This window comes from Cannabis sativa, chromosome 7 (assembly GCF_029168945.1).
Source record: "Cannabis sativa cultivar Pink pepper isolate KNU-18-1 chromosome 7, ASM2916894v1, whole genome shotgun sequence".
Classification (NCBI taxonomy): domain Eukaryota; kingdom Viridiplantae; phylum Streptophyta; class Magnoliopsida; order Rosales; family Cannabaceae; genus Cannabis; species Cannabis sativa.
The window spans coordinates 3,654,847-3,680,762 of NC_083607.1; the positions used below are offsets into that span (position 1 = coordinate 3,654,847).

The window sequence follows — 25,916 nt, forward strand, 5'->3', positions numbered from 1 at the left end:
TTCTATTTAAGGAAATAAATAAATAATTGATTTTCTGATAAATGAATATTTTATATTCATTGAATCTGGATAAAATCAATTATGTAATATTCTATATATGGTCAGATTTCTATATTCATTACCTGATTTGATTTCCTGAATTAATTGTCAAAATATTCTGACAATTAATGTGGCGCAGATACTGATGGAGTATCTCACCTATAAATATAGGGTCTCGGTCCCCGAGCTACTCACTCATTCTGAATCCATTCAGCAAATTCCATCTAAAGAGAGTTGAGAGAGCGAGGAAGCCCGAACTCCAATACCGAAGCTATCGCAGGGATTGAAGCTCAAAGATCAATGGCTGGAGGTACATCGATCCTTTCATTGCATATATTGGTAGATAGTTGTCACGGCGAGCAAGATCCCCGTTCCAGAGCCTATTGCTCCCATTAAATCGGCCACCACTGCAGCAGTAGGAATGTAACGGTTAAGCTCCTTTCGCAAGTTCGATTCGCGGTGTCCAGGCATTATCATTTGTTGTTCCTACAATTAAAGCCAACAAAAAAAATGATATGTAAAACTCGCATTTTATAACACTATTGTAGTATCCGCTTTTTCAGAAGGTTAATTTCGTAATTTTTACCGATGAGAGTATTTTTGTCATTTTACCTTGAGTTGTTTGGCAACATCTCTAGCAGTTGATCCTGAAACTTGAATCCATATTTTGGAAAGAATTGCACAAATAGATAAGATGAACACAATATAGAATGATGCATGGATTGGATTGACTGCTATAAAACTGCAAAAAAAATTGAATAAATTAATATTAAGAGATTGTTGAAAATGAAATAATAGAGAAAATGATAATTAGTTACCTTGAAGGTTTGGTGATATAATAAGCTAATCCACCAACAGGGACATACTCACCACTACCTGCTATAAAACTCGCATTTTATATTTTTTTATTATTCTTTATATGTATATATACAGTTGCTCTAAAAAAATATAAGATTAATTGGTAAAGCAAAAAAATAGTGTTTAATATGTCAATAAAAATAGTGTATTAGGTGTTAGTTTGGGATATTTGTGGCGAAATTTTTTTAATATTTACAATTGTTATACATATGACCCTAATAAAAAAAGGTAGCGGCAAAAATACATTATCTTACAATTTTGTTGCGATCGTACCTTTTTTGACCATTATGTGCTACCTTAGAAACATGTGACGACATATTATTGAACCACATATTAAATAAGCTAAAGAAATATATTGTCACGTGCTTCTAAGCTGGCACTTAACGGGCTTAATAGACACTTAACAACTAAAAACTGGTATGACTGCAACAAAATCGTAAGATAAAATACTTTTGCCGCTACTTTTTTAATTTGAGTCATATATGTAACAATTGTAAATATTAAAGGAATTTCGTCGTAAATATTGCCTAACTTTCTGAGAATTTTCTTAATCCCTCTAAATTTAAATAATGCCCTTTTAATTTTTTTAATCGAAAAGAGTAATTACGATAAAAAAAAATATCGAGATCGCACACACCTGAGAGATAAAGTAAATGTTGGAAACAAGTGCAGATTGAAGTATAATAGGCATGTTGGAGGTGTAAAACAATTTGATAGGATATGAGCCTTGTTGTCCACGAGCATTCTTCGATCTCACTCGAAGAAGAACACGAAACCCTTGAAAGTAGACAACAACGAGGAAAATCATGATAGTTGAGAGCAAATTCGTGACATTAGGCAAATTTTGCCTAAAAAATGCTTCGCGAAGAGCACCAACTTTGTCTGTTCGGGTTAATAATTGATGGAATAGAGCTATAACAGCACCTTCAAACTCAACTCCGCGGCCACTATTGCTAATAGTGACTGGGCTAAACGCCTTCCATATTATATTCTCACTAGAAAAATCATATGACATTATTCAATCATTAATCGAATCATTAATAAAAAGGTTATAAAAGAAAAAAGACTAATTACTTACCAAATGTTTGTTGTGATGAAAAGTGAAATAGCTGAGCCTAAGCCATAACCCTTTTGTAGAAGCTCATCTAGGGATATGACAATAATGGAAGCAAAGAAGAGTTGAAAAATAATAAGGATGGAATTTCCAATTCCAATTTGATCAACACTTCCATACATTCCTGAGCAAACATAAGCAACAGCTTCACCAATGGCTATCAATATACTCAGTAATTTTTGTGCTCCATTTCTACAAAAAAAACAACAAATATTAGAATTTTATGTAAGTCGGAATGTTAATGTTACATTATTTCTCTACTTTTGTGTTACGATGTTTCTTTCATGAAAGGTTACTTATAAAAAAATATTAAATAAAACAGAAAATAATATCAAACAGACTCGAGTTAGTTAGAGTAAACATACAGAAGAGCCCGATCCTCGCGGACATTATTGTCAACTCGAATGATTTTTGAGCCAACAAGCAATTGCATTACAAAGCCTAATGTTATGATCGGTGTTATCCCGAGTTCCATAACAGTGCCACGACTGCTTGCAAGAATTATACACATCCAATAGAATGGATCCGTGGCAGTTATAGATTGAATACCATACAATGGTAATTGGCTGCATACCAAGAATATGAACAATGCTAAAACATTGTACAATACTTTCTCTCTAAGTGTAACTTTTCTGTTCGCGCTTTGAACTTCAAGTAAAAATGGAAGGAAAGACCGCACCATATTCAGCAAACGAAAATTACTTGCTCCCATTTTTTTTAATTGATTTGAAAATTGAAGTATTTGTTGATGAATAATATAAAATTAATTGAATTGGAGTTTCTTTGTTCAATTCGTACATAAGTGACCTTAAAGGCTTAAACCCTTTGTGCTTTCACCCTTTTATAGTGAATTCAGAATTATATACTTCTATTACAAATATAATTAATGAAAACAATCTTTTATATCTTATATCGTCTATTGATTATAAATTAAATAATATATATATCTTTTATTTAAAATTTTGAAACTACAACTGATTTTCTTTAATAAAATAGTCTTATTTCAAATGTAATTAATTAAAACAATATTTATCTTTTATCTTTTTCTCAAATAAAACAATTAAAATTAATAAAATTTTACAAAAATAAATTAAAAACAAGGGTAATTAGTAATTTTTCCCCCTGAACTTTGACATGTAGTAAATTGTGCCTCCTGAATTTTTTTGGCCGTTAAAAATTCCCCTCGAACTATTGAGATTGTTAAATTTAAGGACTTTTGTCTAATTTTATTCAATTTTACTGTTTCAATAATTGTTTATGTACTAAAGCATGCTCTCTAGACTTTGATATCTACCAAATCATGTAACACCCCGATTTCCCGAGATGTCACATAGGATAGTCCGTATAAAACAATTTAATAAGATAAAGACAATCAAATACTGCTTTATTGAAAAATATCCAAGCATGAGATCTCATTGTTTAAAACAAAATACTTTTAGTACAGTAAACTTAAATAAAAACTAGTTAAGTCAAAATAATAGTTCCAAAATGTTTAGCAGTTAAAAACACTAAAAGCAAAATACTGTGCCAGCCCCCTAACATGCGGTCCACGCCTCGAGCTCTTCATTCTCACTGCTTAGCCTTACCCTTACCTGCACACAGAGTACCCGTGAGCTAACGCCCAGTAAGAAGAGCTATGTAGGACATAACCCTCCTAACTAGTTACTTGACATAATTTGCTCTTTAATATTAATCAACAGTAATTCACATTCCATAAATATATCCACAACGCATGTTGTTCTCACATGCACCAATCATGTCTCATATCGCACATTATACTCACATACGATAATCAACTATACACTCATGTTGATCAGACATGAGGTAAACTGCCCTGCCTTGTGTTATTCTCACACTTGGCATCAAACAGGGCAATTAATTACCATAAGTTGTACTCACCCATGATAATGTTATAACCTGCAAGTGTTATGCTCACACAAGCAGCAAGATCCTAATATCATTCTCATGCTAACGATGCTCACAAAATATAAGGAAATCATAACACAATCAAATTAAATAGCAAACCAACCCAAGTTGTATGCATAACATACACCACCGTGCACGTATGTCCACTCTTCTTACCTCAGTTGCTAAGACCACACTTGCTACCTCGAGCACCTCAACGAATTTCCTTGTTGAGAACAAGATCCTAGACATTCATTAACACAACAATACACTCAAAACACATTCAAGTATGAATCTCTAAACTCATACAGAAACTTACGTAAAAATACGTAACACATAGGTCCATTTCGCTTGCATGACACACCATACATAAGCATTTATTATTTAGATTCACACAAACATATTGCATGGACTCAAACAAACATTCTTAACGTAAAACATGAATTCATACAACACATTTTTACGTAAAATTTACTAAAATACCATTTATTCTTATTAAAGTCTAAATAAATAGTTAATTAATCACCAATAATTATAATAAATACCTACAGCAACTAATAAATAAAAAAACCTATTCCTTTTGACATCATAGACAGTAAATGGTATTTCAAAAATACATTTTACTATTTTAACAACACTTATCTATTTTTCATATTTAACTTAAGCATTAATTAAGTAAATTCATGAAAAATACCAAAATTGATTAAAAACCGAATCTAACTCTTCTAATACACTTCATAATCTGTAATAAGTCATAAATAATTTTCTTTGAATTTTCTAAGCAACCTAGGTATTTTTCATAATTTAAATAAGAAATAACATCAATAATTCATGAAAAATACATAATCGCCTGAAAATTCAATCTACCAATTTTATAACAGTTTATATATCATAGTCCATCAAATAAAATTAATCTAGATTTTTCTGAGCAACCTAAGTATTTTTCATAATTAATTTAATAAATAACACAAATAATTCATGAAAAATACAAAATTAACCGAAATTCGAATCTACCAATTTTGCAATAGTTTATATCTCATAACTAATCATATAAAATATATTTAGATTTTTCTGAGTAATCTAAGTATTTTTCATAATTAATCTATGAATTATACTAAATAATTCACAATAATTCCAAATAATTTCAGAAAATTATGAAACTTCACCAAGCACCTTAGAATAAAATAAGGAATCAAAATATACAAAAATATCTAAGAAAAACACCTCAAAAAGGTCAGAACGCAGTCGCCGGCGTTCTCGTCGGTTTCGTCGCCGGTAAAGTGTAACTTTGTCTCCGATGGCTCTTGAAGCGTCCTTTCGATTGGGGAAGCTCTCCACAATGCTCAGGACCTCAAAACGATCAAGAAAAGTGGTCCGAGAAGGCAGATCGGGGTTGTCTTCTTCGTTGGCGGTGTACCGCCTTTAATGGAGTCAAAATTTTGGATTTTCGCTTTGGACGTTAAAGCTTCGTTTTCTTACGTCAAAAACAATCCTTAGGGTCCCATGCACTCAAATATAACCTCCCTTGACCCAAGAACAAGCTTAAACACGTTCGAATTCGAGTCCGTAACTAAGCCGCACCTTTGAAGCTTCAAAAATGGCGAATCTCAAAACGACGACTTCCGCCCCTTATACCACGTTAAAAAGCTTCCTTAGGTCGTATATAAGTGATCCCAAACCCCCACGTTCACCCAGGTTTCACTCTGCTTGAAGAAACGAAAATTTTCGGTATCGTATACGCCGTATACGTGCTCTCTCTCTCGTTGGTTCTCTGTTTTGGGTGAACGAAAAATAGAGTTTTAAAACCTAATTTCTATCGTGTTTAAACCCAAGCAAAATATCGCATTGAACCGAAGTGGAGCGATTCCCATTCCACCAAAATAGGCGTTCGGTTCGGTTGAATCGTGTATACGTATCGCATATACTAACTGTTAATAATAATAATAATAATCATACGATATTAATAATAATAATAATAATCATACGATAATAATAATAATAATAATAATTATAATAATAATATACCCATATAACAATATCCAGACAAATGTATCTATTAGGCATTATACACATGCCAATAAAATCACATATTATATCATCATAAAAATAATTCCATACATATTTAAATCCATAAATATGTAACATAAAAAAAAATACTCTCAGCTAAATAAAATTACAAAAATACCCTTTCGGAGTTAGCGGATATTACAATTATCCCCCTCTAAAAGAAAATTTCGTCCCGAAATTTTACTCAAATAATTCTGGATATTGTTCTCGCATATCAGATTCAAGCTCCCAAGTAGCTTCCTCAACCACACTGTTTCTCCATAGGACTTTCACCAGGGTAATTGTCTTATTTCTCAAAATTCTATCCTTTTGATCAAGAATCTTTACCGGACGTTCATTGTAGGACAAATCTTCCTGCAAACCCAGTGTTTCATAGCTCAAAACATGCGATGGGTCTGACACATATTTCCGGAGTTGAGATACATGAAATACATTGTGCACCCCAGATAATGATGGCGGTAAACCTATTCTATAAGCTACACTGCCCACTCTATCCAATATCTGAAATGGACCAACATATCTGGGACTTAGTTTCCCTCTCTTGCCAAATCTCTTCACCGAGAGTCCTTTTCGTGGTGTCACTCGAAGAAACACATGATCACCCACTTCGAACTCAATGTCCCTCCGCTTCAGGTCTGCGTAAGATTTCGTCTCGCTTTCCGAGCCGTGATCATTCTAGCCCCGATCTTCGAATAGCTTCGTTGGTGTCTTTGAGCGCATCTGGCCCTAGGAGTTTGTTCTCTCCCAACTCATCCCAATGCAGTGGAGACCTGCATTTTCTTCCATACAACATCTCATAGGGTGCTACCCCGATTGTAGACTGATAGCTATTGTTGTAAGAAAATTCAATCAAAGGCAAGTATTTGCTCCATGATCCTTGGAAATCTATCACACATGCCCTCAACATATCTTCCAAGATCTGATTTGTTCTCTCAGTCTGACCATCTGTCTCTGGATGATATGCAGTGCTGAACTTCAATCGAGTTCCCATTGCTCTCTGTAAGCTTTCCCAAAAGACGAAGTGAACCGAGCATCTCGCTCACAAACAATAGAATACGGTGCCCCATGTAATCTCACAATCTCATTCACATAAAGTTCGGCAGAAATGGTCCATGGAGTAAGTCATGCGTACCGGTAGAAAATGGGCGTATTTTGTATACCTATCAATGACTACCCAAATGGCGTCATGTTGCTTTGTAGTCTTAGGTAATCCAGTCACAAAATCCATGGAAATCTCTTCCCACTTCCATTCAGGGAGCTTCAGTGGTTGTAACAATCCCGCTGGTCTTTGATGCTCTGCTTTAACTTGTTGACATGTTAAGCATTTGGCCACAAATTCAACTACATCCTTTTTCATACCAGGCCACCAATACAATGCTTTTAGGTCATGGTACATTTTAGTGGTCCCGGGATGAACTGAATAAGGTGTAGTATGAGCTTCTACCAATATCCCCTTCTTGAGCTCATCATTATCGGGCACATAAATTCGTCCCTTGAACCGAATTAATCCCGTGTCTGATATTTCATAATCTTTGGCGTTACTATTCAAAATTTCTTGCTTTAGTTCACTGAGCTTTTGATCTGTCGTCTGCCCCTCCTTAATTCTTTCTAACAAAGTGGATTGAAGTGTGACCTTTGCAAGTTGTCCTGTAATAAACTCTATACCAGCTCGTTCCATGTTTTCCACTAATTCCCTTGATACTCCTTGTAAAGTGGAAACTAGTCCGGGACCTCTACGGCTGAGTGCATCCGCTACCACATTGGCTTTACCAGGATGGTACATTATTTCGCAGTCGTAGTCTTTGACTAGCTCCAACCATCTCCTCTGCCTCATGTTTAACTCCCTCTGGGTGAAAAAGTACTTTAAACTCTTATGATCGGTGTAGATTTCACATTTCACTCCATAGAGATAATGACGCCAAATTTTTAGTGCAAAAACCACTGCGGCTAACTCTAGGTCATGTGTCGGGTATCTCTGTTCGTATTCTTTTAATTGCCTTGAAGCGTAAGCAATTACCTTCCCTTCTTGCATTAGAACACAACCCAACCCTTGTTTAGATGCATCACAATATACCGCAAATTGTCCCTCTTCTGTTGGTAAACTGAGGATTGGTGCTGAGATAAGTCTATTCTTCAACTCTTGGAAGCTTTGCTCACACTTGTCTGACCAGGAAAATTTTAGATTCTTCCTAGTTAATGCTGTTAAGGGTGTGGCTATCTTTGAGAACCCCTCAACAAACCTTCTATAATAGCCTGCTAAACCCAAAAAGCTTCGAACCTCGAGGCGGTCTTTGGTCTAGGCCATTCTTTCATCGCAAACAACCTTAGCAGGATCTACTTTTATTCCCCTGTTAGTGACAATGTGGCCCAAAAATGCAACCTCGGACAACCAGAACTCACATTTTTTGTACTTGGCATACAATTGATGTTCTCTCAGTCGTTGCAAGGTCAAGCGTAAGTGCTCTTCATGTTCCTCCTCTGTCTTAGAATAAACCAGTATATCATCTATGAATACAATGACAAACTGATCCAGATATTCCTTGAAGACTCGGTTCATGAGGTCCATAAAAGCTGCTGGGGCATTTGTAAGTCCAAATGACATCACCATGAACTCATAATGCCCGTATCTTGTTCTGAAGGCTGTCTTCGGTATATCTTCATTTTTGATTCTTAACTGATGATACCCTGAACGAAGATCAATCTTAGAAAACACCTTTTTCCCTTGAAGCTGGTCAAACAGATCGTCAATCCTCGGTAGTGGGTACCGATTCTTTATAGTCACCTTGTTCAATTCTCGGTAATCTATGCACATTCTCATAGTACCGTCTTTCTTTTTAACAAATAGAACTGGTGCGCCCCACGGAGAGTAGCTAGGTCTGATAAACCCTAACTTAAGCAATTCTTCCAACTGTATTTTGAGTTCTTTCAATTCAGATGGTGCCATTCTATATGGTGCGCGGGAAACTGGTGCTGTTCCGGGCACTAATTCTATCACAAATTCAATTTCTCTGTGTGGTGGTAACCCGGGTAACTCCTCTGGAAATACATCAAGAAACTCAGCAACTACCCGTGTTTCCTCCAGCTTTCTTTCAATTTTCTTGGTGTCATCAACCACATTAACTAGATACCCTAAGCACCCACGCTGTAATAGTTGCCCATCCTTCATTGCCGAAATAATAGGAGTGCGGGGTTTCTTTCCTACCCCCCTGAACTCGAAAGTCTCTACATCTTCTGGTGTGAAAACAACTTTCTTTTGCTTGCAGTCAATTGATGCTCCATATTTGGTAAGAAAATCCATGCCCAAGATTACATCAAAATCAAATAAATCTAATACAATCAGGTCTACAAATAATTCCCTACCATCTATCCTGACAGGTATACCCCTAAGCCAACTTCTAGAGATTACAACCTCCCCAGATGGTAACATGGTCCCAAACCCCACAAGAAATAATTCACTCGGTGCATTTATATGATTTACAATTGTGCTAGCAATAAAGGAATGAGTTGCACCGTAATCAAACAAAACTTTACAAGTGGTGTTGGCCATAGGAATACGACACGATACAACCGAAGGACTCGGCCTCGGCCTCGCTGAGTGATGGCAAAAACTCTGGCTGGAACATACTTGTCATCTTTCTTGGGTTCTGCTCTGTTCCCAGTCTGTCCCCAAAGTGGGCAATTGCGTTTGATGTGTCCTTCTTTTCCACATTTGTAGCATGCTTTTGCGCGACACTCGCCGAGATGACGTTTGGTACATTTAGGGCATTCTGGAATGTTTCGCCCACTGCTGCCATTAAATCGTTGGTCGTTATCACTTTTGTACCTCTTGTCTTGACTTGGCTGCCCGGACCGGTCCTGTCCTCGTTTCTTGTGGTCATTAGAATTGGCTCCACCTTTCTTCGATTCTCTCCTGGCAGCATTTTCCTTCCAAATTTTGTTTTCACTCCGCTCAGCCGTAAGAGCCATTTCGACAACTTGAGCATAGCTGAATTGACCCCTTGACACAATTTCCACATCTCGAGCAACCATTGGTTTCAGGCCTTCCACAAATCGATGTGCTCGCACTCTATCAGTAGGTACCAGATCTGGAGCAAATTTCGCCAATCTATCAAATTTTTGTGCATACTCAGTCACAGTAAGACTCCCTTGGACTAACCCAGTAAATTCATCGACCTTTCTTTGCTAGAACTGCTGAGTTATAATACTTCTCATTAAAGACCCTTTTGAAATCGTCCCAGTTCATGGTATCTACATCCTTTGTTTGTTCCACCACCTCCCACCAGATACGAGCATCTTTCCTCAGCATGTAAGATGCACACATCACTCGGTCATTCCCATCCACCCTTAGCATCTGCAAAATGTTTTCTATGCGACTTATCCACTCCTCAGCCACTACTGGGTCTATGCCTCCCTCAAACTCAGGTGGGTGTTGTTTTCGGAATCTCTCTGCTAACAACTCATGTCTAGCCTCTGTAGCAGGATATACCACTGCAGCTGGTGGGTCTCTATTTTCTGCATCTTGCCTTATTTGGACTGGCGGCTCCGGTTGACGTCTCAGCTGACGAAGTTCTTCATCCTGCCTATGAATGATTCCTTCCAGTGCGGCAATGCGCTCTTCCCATCCCTGTGGTGCTTGAGGTGGTTCATTGATCCCTCCATCATCTCGGCCTTGGCCTCGACCTCGACCTCGACCCACTCTAACTGACCTTCTAGGAGGCATTTCTAAACTCCTGAACCACACAAACCAATACACATCAAGATCATTTTTATCATCAATTTTACATGAAAATAATGTTACCCTCTCGCATGCAGAAATTTAAGGCAACTTAATTATAAGTAATAACCACTTACAGTACAGTGAGTCGAGCTCGTCTCATGGCGGTGAACTTTACATGTTAGGGCTAACCACATTCTTTAGGACCGTATTGCTCTGATACCATAATGTAACACCCCGATTTCCCGAGATGTCACATAGGATAGTCCGTATAAAACAATTTAATAAGATAAAGACAATCAAATACTGCTTTATTGAAAAATATCCAAGCATGAGATCTCATTGTTTAAAACAAAATACTTTTAGTACAGTAAACTTAAATAAAAACTAGTTAAGTCAAAATAATAGTTCCAAAATGTTAAGCAGTTAAAAACACTAAAAGCAAAATACTGTGCCAGCCCCCTAACATGCGGTCCACGCCTCGAGCTCTTCATTCTCACTGCTTAGCCTTACCCTTACCTGCACACAGAGTACCCGTGAGCTAACGCCCAGTAAGAAGAGCTATGTAGGACATAACCCTCCTAACTAGTTACTTGACATAATTTGCTCTTTAATATTAATCAACAGTAATTCACATTCCATAAATATATCCACAACGCATGTTGTTCTCACATGCACCAATCATGTCTCATATCGCACATTATACTCACATACGATAATCAACTATACACTCATGTTGATCAGACATGAGGTAAATCCCTGCCTTGTGTTATTCTCACACTTGGCATCAAACAGGGCAATTAATTACCATAAGTTGTACTCACCCATGATAATGTTATAACCTGCAAGTGTTATGCTCACACAAGCAGCAAGATCCTAATATCATTCTCATGCTAACGATGCTCACAAAATATAAGGAAATCATAACACAATCAAATTAAATAGCAAACCAACCCAAGTTGTATGCATAACATACACCCTGTGCACAGATGTCCACTCTTCTTACCTCAGTTGCTAAGACCACACTTGCTACCTCGAGCACCTCAACGAATTTCCTTGTTGAGAACAAGATCCTAGACATTCATTAACACAACAATACACTCAAAACACATTCAAGTATGAATCTCTAAACTCATACAGAAACTTACGTAAAAATACGTAACACATAGGTCCATTTCGCTTGCATGACACACCATACATAAGCATTTATTATTTAGATTCACACAAACATATTGCATGGACTCAAACAAACATTCTTAACGTAAAACATGAATTCATACAACACATTTTTACGTAAAATTTACTAAAATACCATTGTTGCTCCTAAAATCGCCCAATATACGTGGACCAGTCAGGAGGGGACACGTGGATCAAATTACCTGAGAAGAACTGCTAAGTCTTTAAATGACACCAGGAAGCGTTATTCGCATGGGTCCCGGAAGATACACCCGGAGTACAAGGTACTCCCGGAAGCGAGCATAGCTCAAAGGCACTCCGGGACGTGTCAGGTCTCTCCCGAGACATCAAGTCGCATTTAATGCCGCATGGGAGGAAGCGTGTTGGGACTGTGCACGCAATAAAGTCTGACGGCACATCCCCCAAACAGCAGCGCTACAGTAATGATCATTTAAGTCTAGCGACGGCTACTCTGCGAAGAGTCACGTCAATCATAAGACAAAAAGGACATTCTCCATAAAAACCCTACAGCACCTAGGGATTTGACCATGCATCACCCATGGTATATTCATCGGAAATGCCCAACTTTATGGATACTTACAGACACATGTGTAAGTACAATTATAGGGATTGCCCCACTAAAACACTATAAATACCCCCTCAAAGCTCATTTAATGGGGTCGGAAAAATCTTGGCTGCTTAAGAGCAAACAGAGAAAAAAGCTCACCAAGAACATTCCTTGTATTAAAGAGAGAAACATTCTCCCAAGTGTAAGATCTGTATTAAAGACATCCATAAATATCAGTGGCTCGTGGACTAAGGCTCATTAACGCCCCAACCACGTAAAAAGTCTTCATCTCGCTTTCGTACAGCTCATTATTATACTCATATTTTATTGGTTGCCGAAAACCTCGGTCAACATTTTGGTGCTTTCATTGAGAGCTGAGGAAAGCTGCTTCGCAACAAGCATTTAACTTCACAACAATGGTGGAGACGAGAGCTACACGTCACCCTCGCCCTCTAGAAGACGCTCAAGATCCCAATGAAGAGGATGTAGCCTCGAGGGCAGCAGAGGAGTCCGAGGAAGAAGTTCCAGATGAAAACCACGAGGAACACCTCGACGAATACGCTTACGATGATGGAAGCTACCAAGAGTTGGTACTCCTCAGACGAAAAGCCATCGATCACGAAGCTGAGATCGAAGCTCAGAAAGTGCAAAATCAAAAGATGCATGAGGTGATGCTAGCCATGCAAAAAGCCATGGAGGCAGCTGGCATTCACGTGCATCCCAAGGCAATGGCCGCTGGACTCGATGGGGAGCCGGCTACGTCTTCGCCCAATTCCCAGCAGCAAAGGCCTAGGGAACCTAGCCCTATAAGGCACCCTGCTGAGGAAAACCAAACAAAAAACCCTACTTCTGCCCCTGGTCGGAAGAAAAAGGCGCAGGATCCGCGTAAGGTCCGCTCAGATTTCCCTAAAGGGAAAGGTCCGCAGAGGGGCAAGTCCCAAAGAGGGAGTCTTGGCCCTCAGGATCGAGGGGACCGAAAGAGCGTTTCCATGCACCAGGAACCGGGGGGTAGAGGAAGAGGGGGACAGAGATGTCCACCCGTTGATTTGAGAAATCAAATCAATGGGAATCAAGGTGACCTCCGGGCTCATCTTGATCAAAAAAGATACAGACCCGAAGTCTCCTCGGGTACTGTAAACGAAGGGATTATGGCAGAGCTCGCCAGCCTTCGAAAAGATATTGCCCGAGTCTCCCGGAGACAAAAGGGAGATGACTCCGACTCGGACAGTGAGGACCGGGAGCCCTGCGCCAAGCATATCCTGGAGGCGGAGCTCCCTAAAAACTTCAAAATGCCCGAAATGGCGGCATATACTGGGAACTCCGACCCTAGTGATCACCTGTCACGATTCAACCGAGTCATGACAGTCATGCGGGTCAGCAATGACGCCAAGTGCCTATGCTTCCCCCTCACTCTGAGCGGTTCGGCGGAGGAGTGGTTCAAGAAACTAGAACCAGGATCGGTGGGATGTTGGAACAAACTCCAAACCAACTTTCGGAGGCAATTTGTCGCCGCCAGGAAGGTCAATTTGGAAGTCAGTGCCTTGACTAACATCAAGCAACTACCCACCGAGACTTTGAAAAATTACATCAAGAGGTTCCGAGAGGAAGCCTCGAAGACCAAGAAAGTTGACGACGGACAACAGCTTGCGCTTCTCCAAGCAGGAATCCGTACGGGGACTCCCTTCTGGAACGAATTACAGCAAGAAGGCGCTGCTAACCTTCAGGACTTCCAGAAGCGAGTCCAAAAATATATTAACCTCGAAGAAGCCCAGATCGTGGCTTACGGGGGCTATTATCCAACCGGGATAGCAGGATACATGCCAGGAGTATCGCCCTCGGGTGCGTCCCGACCGCGACCCCTCCGGTTAGTGGCATACGGTTTTGCCACTCCCGGGTACAACCAAGGGCAAGCTCGCCCGGCGTCTTCCCATTACGGCAATCCGTCCGGGTGAACGGACGGGCTCCTTCACAGGCTGCCCCAACCGCTAGCTTAACAGGCCCTACTCAAGGGTCTAGAAGCAAGAGGTCTTCCAAGGGCAGCACCCGGACGGGAGAAAAGCGCCAGAAGAAGGGGTATACACCCCAATACACCCAGTACACAGAGCTCACGGACTCTCAGGAACGTGTCTATTTTGCCACAAGGCAAAATACGCATTACCGGAGACCCCAGCCATTGTACAGGGACAGCTCCCGGAGAGATCCGAGCAAGAGGTGCGAATATCACAACGACATCGGCCACAGCACCAACGAGTGTAAAAATCTCAAAGATGAGATTGAGAATCTGATCCGGTTGGGCCACCTCTATGAGTGGATCAAAAATAGGTTACCCCACCTTAACCGGGGCGGTGGCGGGGGCATGCCTTCGGGGACACCGGGGGTACGGCGGGAGTATTGCCTCCGCGCTCCGCAGTGACACCCAGCATATACCCGGACTACCGCCCCGGCCTAATGGACGGGTAGCCATGATCTCCGGAGGTCCCCATATCGGAGGAAACACTCGGAAGGAGCGAAAGAGATATGCCGAGGCCGCAAGGCACAGTGAAGTGTGGGAGGTCAATCAACTCCCATCTCAAAGGCCTCGGCTAATGGACCAACCCATAACGTTCACGGAAGAAGACGCCAAGACGGTGCGTTTTCCTCATCACGACCCGCTGGTCATAGAGACCCCCATTGCAAATAAAGTGGTGGCCAGGGTCCTGATTGATAATGGAAGCTCCGTGAACTTGCTCTTCAAGGAGGCCTTCACTGCGATAGGGTTGACCGACCGGGACCTCTCTCCTAGCGGATCGCAGCTCACAGGGTTTAACGGGACAACTCTAATCCCGATGGGAAAAGTCAGGCTCCCAGTTACCTGTGCCGGACACTCCACAGAGCACGTTTAAGTATTGCACCTTCGTGGTGGTAGACTGTCCAACAGCCTACAACGCAATCTTAGGCCGACCGGCCCTCGTCGACTTCGGTGCAATAACTTCTATCCGACACCTATGCCTAAAATTTCCTACCCAGGAAGCCGGAGTCGGAACGGTGAGGGGAAACCAAGGAGAGGCCAGGCAATGTTACAACGTTGCCACCCACTTGCCAGTGCTCATGGTCCGGGGGCCCCCTGAAGTAGAGAAGGCTGAAGAAGACGAGTTGGATCCTCGTATAGGATCCGAAAGGATCGTAGAACCAATGGAGGACGTCGAAGAGATACCAGTGTGCGACGACGACTCCACCAAAGTACTTCGGATAGGGAGAGGCCTAGATCCGGAGGAAAAGGATAAAATAATAAAAACACTGAAGGGCGCCATTGATGTCTTTGCATGGCGCCAAGAGGACATGACCGGCATCAGCCCTCATGTCATCACCCATGTCCTCAACGTCAATCCGGACATGCCCCCTATACAACAAAAGAGACGCCCGCTCGACTCGGCGAAAGCCGAGGCCTTAGAGAAAGAGGTGGATAAACTTTTGTCCAACAGCATGATCCGCGACGTATACTATCCGGAATGGCTAGCCAATCCGGTCCTGGTGCCCAAGCCGAACGGGACTTGGCGGGTTTGCATAGATTTCACAGATCTAAACAAAGCCTGCCCAAAGGACTGCTTTCCGCTGCCCGGGATTGACCGGATGGTGGACGCCACCTCCGGATTTAAAGCGCTATCTTTCATGGATGCCTATGCCGGGTACAATCAAATAAAGATGCATACGGCGGACTGTGAGTGCACTAGCTTCGGGGACCGATAAGGGGGTATCTTGTTACCTAGTCATGCCTTTCGGATCGAAAACGCCGGAGCAACCTATCAAAGAATGGTTAACCGGATGTTCAAAAGCCTCCTGGGACGAAACATGGAAGTATATGTAGACGACATGCTCGTCAAATCCAAAGCATGCAATAGCCATGCAGACGACTTAGAAGAATGTTTCGAAGTCGTCCGGAGATACGGCATGAAGCTCAATCCGAAGAAGTGTACCTTCGGAGTCAAGTCGGGAAAATTCCTGGGCTTCATAGTCAGCCAGAGAGGGATTGAGGCGAACCCGGAGAAAATTCAAGCTCTCTTGGACATGCCATCCCCCAGGAAACATAAGGACGTGCAAAGTTTGACCGGAAAGGTGGCCGCGTTGAGCCGTTTTATCTCACGATCCACGGACAAGTGCATACCCTTCTTCAACATACTGAAGAAATGCCAAAAGTTCGAATGGACGGACGAATGCGAGGAGGCATTCAAAAGGTTAAAAGACCATATGGCAAAACCTCCTATCCTATCAAAGCCCGTCCTTGGAGAAGACTTGTTCCTTTACTTGGCGGTCTCCGAACATGCGGTCAGTGCTGCATTGGTCCGGGAGGAAGAAAAGATCCAGCATCCCGTGTACTATGTTAGTAAACGCATGATAGGGGCCGAGACAAGGTACCCGGTCATCGAAAAGCTAGTATTCTGCCTCCTGATGGCATCACGGAAGTTGAGACCATACTTCCAAGCCCATCCAATCAGAGTTTTGACCAATCATCCACTCCGGCAAGTCCTCCAGAAACCTGAAGCCTCCGGAAGACTCCTCAAATGGGCAATGGAACTGAGTCAGTTTGACTTACATTACGTGCCCCGGATTTCTGTAAAAGGCCAAGCCTTGGCAGACTTCATCACCGAATGTAATGAAGCCGAGGCAACAGCCAATACCCCGGAGCCACCCATTCCCACTTGGAGAGTATTCGTGGATGGAGCTTCAAACGAAAACGGTTCGGGAGCCGGAGTAGCTATGATATCACCCACTGGGTTGCGGCTCCAGGCAGCACTCCGATTTAACTTTACAGCTTCGAACAATGAAGCCGAATATGAGGCCCTAATAGCAGGGCTAAAATTGGCTAAAGCTGTAGGATCCAAGAGGGTGGAAATCTACAGTGATTCCCAGCTGGTCGTAAACCAAGTATCCGGAGAATACCAAACCCGCGGCGAAAGGATGGCCGCGTACGTAGCAATAGTCCGAGAACTGCTCCACGAGTTCACGGACTATAAAATAGAAAGAATCCCCCGAGAAAAGAACGCTCATGCGGACTGTCTGGCTAAGTTAGCCTCGGATAGTGAGATCGAAGAACTGGGGGTAGTACCCGTGGAACGCTTGGCAGAGCCAAGCATCAAAGTAAAAGAGACCACACAAACGGTTGGGCAAGAACCCAGCTGGATGGTCCCCATCATAAAATACATAACCACAGGTGAGTTGCCCCAAGAGAGGGCACTGTCTCGAAAGATTCAGTATCAGGCTCATCGTTATGTAATGATGGACCAAATTCTCTACCGGAGAGGACTCAGCATGCCTTATTTAAGGTGTGTATCGGACCACGAAGCTAGACAAATCATGCTGGAGGTCCACGAAGGGTTCTGTGGAGATCATACGGGAGGACCCAGCCTCTCAAAGAAAATATTGAGGCAGGGATACTTCTGGCCAACAATGAAAAAAGATTGTATAGACTATGTCCAAAAGTGTGACTTGTGCCAAAGGTACGCGAACATACCGAGAGCTCCTCCAAATGAGATCACGCTGATGACAAGCCCCTGGCCCTTCGCGGTCTGGGGCATAGATCTCATCGGGTCTCTACCTACGGGAAAAGGAGGAGTAAAGTATGCAATAGTAGCAGTAGACTACTTCACCAAATGGACAGAGGCTGAGCCTATGAAGACAATAACCGCTAAGAAGGCGTTGGACTTTGTCGTCAAAAACATAGTGTGTCGATACGGCTTACCTCACAAAATAGTCTCAGACAATGGAAAGCAATTTGATTGCGAGGAATTTACTGACTTCTGCAACCGACACGGAGTAGTGAAAAGCTTCTCCGCGGTAGCCCGGCCTCAAACAAACGGCCAGGCGGAGGCAGTCAATAAAATCCTAAAGGTCACCTTGAAAAAGAAGCTGCTGGCTTGTAAAAATAAGCGGCACGAAGAATTGCCAAGGGTATTGTGGGCCTACCGGACGACCCCCAGAACCACAACCGGTCACTCGCCGTTCTCAATGGCATACGGTTGTGAAGCAATGGTCCCGGTGGAAACATTATTCCCATCCCACAGGAGAACGACTTATGATCCGGCCACCAATCAGGCCCTGCTCCAAGAAGCTCTGGATCAAGTCGAAGAACTCCGGGATGAGTCCCAAATACGGATGGCTGCTTATCAAAAGAAGGTGACCAAGTATTTTAACTCCAAGGTTAAAAACAGAAAACTCGCTATCGGTGACATGGTCCTAAGAAGGGTCTTCCCAGCCACCCAAGAACCCGGAGTGGGGGTACTTGGACCAAATTGGGAAGGACCATATGAAATCGAGGACGAAATCGGCTCTGGCACTTACAAACTGAAAAGAATGGACGGAACTACTGTCCCAAGAGCCTGGAATGCTGATCACCTCAGAAAATACTACCAGTAGCGAATTAAACTTAGCTTTTGTTCAAAGGGTTTGTACCGTCCAAATGTATGCCTCCTCTATGTTAAATAAAACTGAGTGCCTTAAAAATAAAGTTTCTATGCCACTCAGGGGGGTACTAGGGTATACCGCACGGACAAACAAAAAACAAGCTAAGTAAAATATCCTGACCCAAAGGGCAGGTCAAGCTAAGTAAAATATCCTGACCCAAAGGGCAGGTCAAGCTAAGTAAAACATCTTGACCCAAAGGCCAGGTCAAGCTAAGTAAAACATCCTGACCCAAAGGCCAGGTTAAGCTAAGAAAAATATCCTGACCCAAAGGGCAGGTCAAAAACATGCGCAAAAATAAAAGGCGTAAGTATGAAATCCTGAGCCAAAGGACAGGTTGAAATATATAAAGTGTGGAAAAAAGATCGCACATATATATATAAAAAAAAATATATATATATATAATAAAATATCCTAACCCGAAGGTTAGGTCATACACATATAAATGGCCCGGGGACAGGCCTTAAATTGTCTCCCCTTTAAATAAAGGCTGCCGCCTGTAAGTAAACTGTTCTAAGGCAGCAGCAAATATGTACAAAGAGAAAAAAAAGAGTTATGAAAAGAACGGGTACAATCTGGGTCAATAATAGGGCAGCTCAGTCAGCCCGTGGCGGAAGACGAGGTCCGATCCGTGCCTCAAGCTCAGCATCAAGTCTCTTCTTCTTCTCCCGAAATTTGGCAATCATGTCCTCGGGTTTGGGATAGAAAGAAAGCTTGATGCTCTGATCGTTGGTGGCCCAAGCCATGTAGACACCATCATCAAAGCGCTTCGGGCACCGGGCACAGGAGACGGGAGAAAGGAGCTCGGCCCTCTTGGCCTTCCTAATAGACTGATCTTTATAGTCCCGAAGCTCCTTCAACTCCGCAGCCAGAGCGGCCTTGGATTCAATATCCGACTGGTGAGTCTCCTCTAGAGACCTCACCTTGGCGGCCATTTCGTCCAAAGCCTCCCTGGCCTCCCGAAGGTCCCGCCTAGCCTTCTCGGCAGCCTCGGTTTGAGCCCTTAACTCCTCCTGATGATGGGCCTCCATCCTGCCTCTCCGCTGGGCCTCGGCCTGGATCATGTCCTCCGCCTGAGCCTCCCTCCGGATGGCCTCCTCCTCCCTGGCCTTGGCCCTCTCTTCCTTAGCCTTGGCCGCTGCCTCCTGGCGCTCGGCGGCCTCCTGGTAGATCTGCCTCTCCGCAGTAAGGTCTTGGAGGACCTTCTTGACGTCGTTCATGTCCCCAAAATCGGACAGAGCGAAGCCATGGCTTATGATATTCTTGGAGAGGCGACCAGCCTCAGCTGCAAGCTGAGCCATAACGGGATGTAAGGAAAAATTCCTCAAAGGAAGAAAACAAAATACAAATACCAAAAAGGAAACGTAAGAAATTGCAAAGTACTTACCACTGTGAGGGAATGGCTGAGGTCCTGGACTTGGAAGATAGAGTTCAGGGAAGCGCAAGTGGCAAACCGCTTGGGCGCACAGCGTGTAAGCTGGGAGGCGAACTCACCGGTCATTTCCGCGGCAAAAGGAGCCAGAGTGGGCCCTAGGGGGGGACGGAACCAGTCTGCCAAAGGATCCAGGTTGAGGTTCCACGGATCATGATAGTCCGGATGGTTAATGCTCGCCTCAACCTCCGCTCGCAGAAGTCTCCTAAGGGCCTCCACATCGGCATATCCCCGGGAGTACACGTCCATAGCGTAGTTGTGCTTGGCTATGCGCAGCTCCTGCCTTGCCTCATCCCCCGGAATCGGGGTAAGCTCAATGCGAGGAGGAGCAGGATTTTCCTCCATTGGAGACACCCCGCCGTCTAGGCCATGAGCGGGAGTGTCGGCCCTCCGAGGCCTCTTCGGCTCGTCTTGGGCAATCATCTTGCCCTTGCGCTTGCGGATCAGAGCCACTTCAGACTCCTCCTCGTCCTCCTCTGCTACCACTGGGAGAGCTTGAGGGTCTCCAGCACCCTCGGCGGCTTCCTCCGAGAAGTCCCACCCTTTCCCCTGGCCTTCTCCCGGAAGCACCTCCTCGTCATCCACCAAGTCGATGGTTTCGGGAGGAGCGCCGGAAGAAACCTTCAAGGAAGGGGCCGGAGGAGAGGGGGTGAAAGCCGGAGGAGCCACCGGAGTATGGACCCCAGCCAGCCGTCCCAGGATGGCATCCATGGAGGTACCTGTTCCAATAAAACAAGCAAGTGTTAAAAGTCCGTGAGAAACTACTTACAAAGAGGTGCAGCAAATAAACTACTCCTACCCGGACTCCCTAGTTCGGCCCTAGCAAAGTCCTGAACTTTAATGCTGGCAGCATCATCTCCAAGATAACTGTCCGAGGGCCGAAACCAGCTGGATGCTATGTAAGCCGACGGACTTAAGGGAATAGGTTCCGGAGGGCCAGGGCCCATCCGGGACCGACCTAGGTAATCTCCTAAGTTTGTAAAATAAAAATCCTTCAAATGATCCCCCCACCGGGTCGACGGCATCTTAAACCTACGGAGACGCTCGTCGAACCCTATGGGCCTACGACTGGTATATTCATCAACAGAAGGGACATATTGAATTATCAAAGGAGACTTACCACCAGCACCAGAAGTGCTAGCACCCGGAGCGCCCGAGTTTGGTTCGGGGACTGAAGGCTGAGGCCGGGAAGTCTGGTTCTCGGAAGAACCTTCAAGACGAAGAGGTCCCCCGGCGGAAGGACCTCCAATCTCTTCTTGAAGAATCTTGTCAAAAAATTTTGCCTCGGACTTCCCGCCGATGGCTTGGCTCCTCCGCACCACCGGGCTCCCCACACGGAGCCCTCTCCCCGAGGCAGCCTGGGCACTGGAATACGCCTTCTCCTGGGCCTTCCGGTAGAGATAATCTTGGTACTTCTTCTCTGCCGCAGCAATAAGCTCATCCCGGAAGGCCTTCTCCGCGACTGGCGCCCTCACGTTAGGGCAGATAACCTTGGAAAGGTTGGAGTCATCCACGGATTGGTGAGAAAGGATAAGTTTGGCCTTTCTACAATTCTCCGTGGTGACCAAGCCCCCGACGTCAAGATCGGCATGGTCGTAAGAGGCGAAGGCTTGGGCCCTTCGAAGGAACGCCTGAGTGGTGAGCGTCCGCTGGTAAGGTGGGATCCGCACCCACTCCGTGAGCAACTCCGGATGGTCCACGGCCCTAAAGCCGGAGGAGAAGAAAAATCGGTGGCGGTACTCCTTAACATGAGTCTGCCTATTATACGGAACCACCCCTTCGTTAGCAGGGTGGATCCGGAACCCATAAAAACCGTCTTTAAGTTTGTCCCCTTTCTTGGGGACGGATACAAGTTCGTAAAAATATAAAATCTCCGCCGGGCTGGGAGACCCCCAGCCGCGTGCGGCATAAAAAATAAATAAGCCTGAGAGCAGGCGGTATGCTTGAGGAATAAGTTGGTATGGCGCAAGGCCGACAAATACAAGAAAATCAACAAAATAGTCCTGGAGCGGGAGCATAGCACCGGCCATCAGATGGGTCTGACTCCAAGCCCCGAAACCATCATAGTTGAGGTTGGGTGTCTCCGAATCACGGGGAGGCCGGTGGAAGGTCCCTGAGGTAGAGGGTTTGATTCCAGCTACGTTAATGATGTTCTCCAGCTGGTGAGGGCAGGTCAGGGTCGATCGAAGCTCGGCCGCCTCCCGGCCCGGTGGCGCGGGACTTGTACCCTTCCTGGGCAACAGGTCCCAGAGAAACCTCCTCCAGGGTGGCAATACTCTTCCCCTTCTTCTTCGAGGACTTTGAGCCAGAAGCAGACATGATATGCTCTGAGAAAAACGGAAAGAAAAAACCCAGCAGTTAGGCCCCATATCAAACCCTAAACCAGAAAAAAAAAGGGAGTGGGGGTCCCCTAACCGCTGGAAAGAGGCCCCCTCCGGACACGTGTCACCTGGGAAACTCAAAAGAGAATCCCTGAACAAGTGTCGGGTGCAGTAAAATCACAGTAAAAGTGGTTTTGCAAAAAGGAAAAGAAAAAGTCTTCCTATGCCCTAAGCAAATGCTAAACGAAAGGATGCACGGCCTCCTTCAAACAAAACTGCACGACTACAACTAATACAGTGAAACGTAAGAGCAGAACCCAAAGAGCTCAAACACTCGCACTCCAGAAATCTCTGAGTACGAACCCAGAAAACAAACAAAATAAATGTAAGCATGCTAGTGTCTAAAGATGCGAAAAACTTACAGATGATTGTTGAACTGGGGGTACTGGGTATGGTTGAGAGAGAGTTGAGAAGCACTGGCGAAATCGAACACTGGAAGATTACAGAAAATGTTCAAGTGTTAAGACGGTTTGTGCTACTTTGAGGAAATTTTCTCTCTGAGAAATTCAAGCAAAAATGGTAAGGAATGGAAAGTAACCGAAATGAAGGAAAGGTGGTGGCTTTTATAGGCAAAAATGCATGAGGAACAGGCGTCTTCACCTACCAATCGTACGGTTGGGGAAGCACACGATTCGAATTCCCAACAGATCAACGGGCCAGATCAATCCGCCATTAAGGCGGTGCAAACGTTTGAGTATCCGCCTGACCCCATCAATGCGCCGCATCAATCAGGGGGCGTGAAACGAATCGACCTCTGCAAAAGTGAATCACTGCATTTAATGCCATTATTAGGCACACCTTCACGCGCCCCACGTCGTATCGTAAGACCGAGGAGTCAACTGGAGACACTTGGACAAGCCTTGGTTTATTTTTACTAAGTAAACAAGGCTTGGGGGGTAAATGTTGCTCCTAAAATCGCCCAATATACGTGGACCAGTCAGGAGGGGACACGTGGATCAAATTACCTGAGAAGAACTGCTAAGTCTTTAAATGACACCAGGAAGCGTTATTCGCATGGGTCCCGGAAGATACACCCGGAGTACAAGGTACTCCCGGAAGCGAGCATAGCTCAAAGGCACTCCGGGACGTGTCAGGTCTCTCCCGAGACATCAAGTCGCATTTAATGCCGCATGGGAGGAAGCGTGTTGGGACTGTGCACGCAATAAAGTCTGACGGCACATCCCCCAAACAGCAGCGCTACAGTAATGATCATTTAAGTCTAGCGACGGCTACTCTGCGAAGAGTCACGTCAATCATAAGACAAAAAGGACATTCTCCATAAAAACCCTACAGCACCTAGGGATTTGACCATGCATCACCCATGGTATATTCATCGGAAATGCCCAACTTTATGGATACTTACAGACACATGTGTAAGTACAATTATAGGGATTGCCCCACTAAAACACTATAAATACCCCCTCAAAGCTCATTTAATGGGGTCGGAAAAATCTTGGCTGCTTAAGAGCAAACAGAGAAAAAAGCTCACCAAGAACATTCCTTGTATTAAAGAGAGAAACATTCTCCCAAGTGTAAGATCTGTATTAAAGACATCCATAAATATCAGTGGCTCGTGGACTAAGGCTCATTAACGCCCCAACCACGTAAAAAGTCTTCATCTCGCTTTCGTACAGCTCATTATTATACTCATATTTTATTGGTTGCCGAAAACCTCGGTCAACAACCATTTATTCTTATTAAAGTCTAAATAAATAGTTAATTAATCATCAATAATTATAATAAATACCTACAGCAACTAATAAATAAAAAAACCTATTCCTTTTGACATCATAGACAGTAAATGGTATTTCAAAAATACATTTTACTATTTTAACAACACTTATCTATTTTTCATATTTAACTTAAGCATTAATTAAGTAAATTCATGAAAAATACCAAAATTGATTAAAAACCGAATCTAACTCTTCTAATACACTTCATAATCTGTAATAAGTCATAAATAATTTTCTTTGAATTTTCTAAGCAACCTAGGTATTTTTCATAATTTAAATAAGAAATAACATCAATAATTCATGAAAAATACATAATCGCCTGAAAATTCAATCTACCAATTTTATAACAGTTTATATATCATAGTCCATCAAATAAAATTAATCTAGATTTTTCTGAGCAACCTAAGTATTTTTCATAATTAATTTAATAAATAACACAAATAATTCATGAAAAATACAAAATTAACCGAAATTCGAATCTACCAATTTTGCAATAGTTTATATCTCATAACTAATCATATAAAATATATTTAGATTTTTCTGAGTAATCTAAGTATTTTTCATAATTAATCTATGAATTATACTAAATAATTCACAATAATTCCAAATAATTTCAGAAAATTATAAAACTTCACCAAGCACCTTAGAATAAAATAAGGAATCAAAATATACAAAAATATCTAAGAAAAACACCTCAAAAACGGTCAGAACGCAGTCGCCGGCGTTCTCGTCGGTTTCGTCGCCGGTAAAGTGTAACTTTGTCTCCGATGGCTCTTGAAGCGTCCTTTCGATTGGGGAAGCTCTCCACAATGCTCAGGACCTCAAAACGATCAAGAAAAGTGGTCCGAGAAGGCAGATCGGGGTTGTCTTCTTCGTTGGCGGTGTACCGCCTTTAATGGAGTCAAAATTTTGGATTTTCGCTTTGGACGTTAAAGCTTCGTTTTCTTACGTCAAAAACAATCCTTAGGGTCCCATGCACTCAAATATAACCTCCCTTGACCCAAGAACAAGCTTAAACACGTTCGAATTCGAGTCCGTAACTAAGCCGCACCTTTGAAGCTTCAAAAATGGCGAATCTCAAAACGACGACTTCCGCCCCTTATACCACGTTAAAAAGCTTCCTTAGGTCGTATATAAGTGATCCCAAACCCCCACGTTCACCCAGGTTTCACTCCGCTTGAAGAAACGAAAATTTTCGGTATCGTATACGCCGTATACGTGCTCTCTCTCTCGTTGGTTCTCTGTTTTGGGTGAACGAAAAATAGAGTTTTAAAACCTAATTTCTATCGTGTTTAAACCCAAGCAAAATATCGCATTGAACCGAAGTGGAGCGATTCCCATTCCACCAAAATAGGCGTTCGGTTCGGTTGAATCGTGTATACGTATCGCATATACTAACTGTTAATAATAATAATAATAATAATCATACGATATTAATAATAATAATAATAATAATCATACGATAATAATAATAATAATAATAATTATAATAAT

At 43.1% G+C, this 25,916-nt stretch overlaps 3 protein-coding genes across 3 annotated transcripts; all 3 read right to left on the reverse strand.

Moving 5' to 3' along the window:
- Window positions 1–1,239: 1,239 nt before the first annotated feature.
- LOC133029206 (uncharacterized) lies at window positions 1,240–2,693 on the reverse strand. Its single transcript, XM_061101695.1, has 5 exons — window positions 2,686–2,693; window positions 2,377–2,577; window positions 1,976–2,203; window positions 1,535–1,892; window positions 1,240–1,320 (listed from the first exon to the last, which is right to left on the reverse strand). Exons 1-5 carry the CDS (start codon window positions 2,691–2,693, stop codon window positions 1,240–1,242), a joined length of 876 nt encoding a protein of 291 aa, XP_060957678.1.
- Window positions 2,694–6,163: 3,470 nt separating this feature from the next.
- LOC133029207 (uncharacterized) lies at window positions 6,164–6,974 on the reverse strand. The gene is made up of 2 exons (XM_061101696.1): window positions 6,926–6,974; window positions 6,164–6,618 (listed from the first exon to the last, which is right to left on the reverse strand). Exons 1-2 carry the CDS (start codon window positions 6,972–6,974, stop codon window positions 6,164–6,166), a joined length of 504 nt encoding a protein of 167 aa, XP_060957679.1.
- Window positions 6,975–9,457: 2,483 nt separating this feature from the next.
- LOC133029209 (uncharacterized) lies at window positions 9,458–10,642 on the reverse strand. Its single transcript, XM_061101697.1, has 3 exons — window positions 10,564–10,642; window positions 10,257–10,453; window positions 9,458–10,165 (listed from the first exon to the last, which is right to left on the reverse strand). Exons 1-3 carry the CDS (start codon window positions 10,640–10,642, stop codon window positions 9,458–9,460), a joined length of 984 nt encoding a protein of 327 aa, XP_060957680.1.
- Between the last annotated feature and the right edge of the window lie 15,274 nt (window positions 10,643–25,916).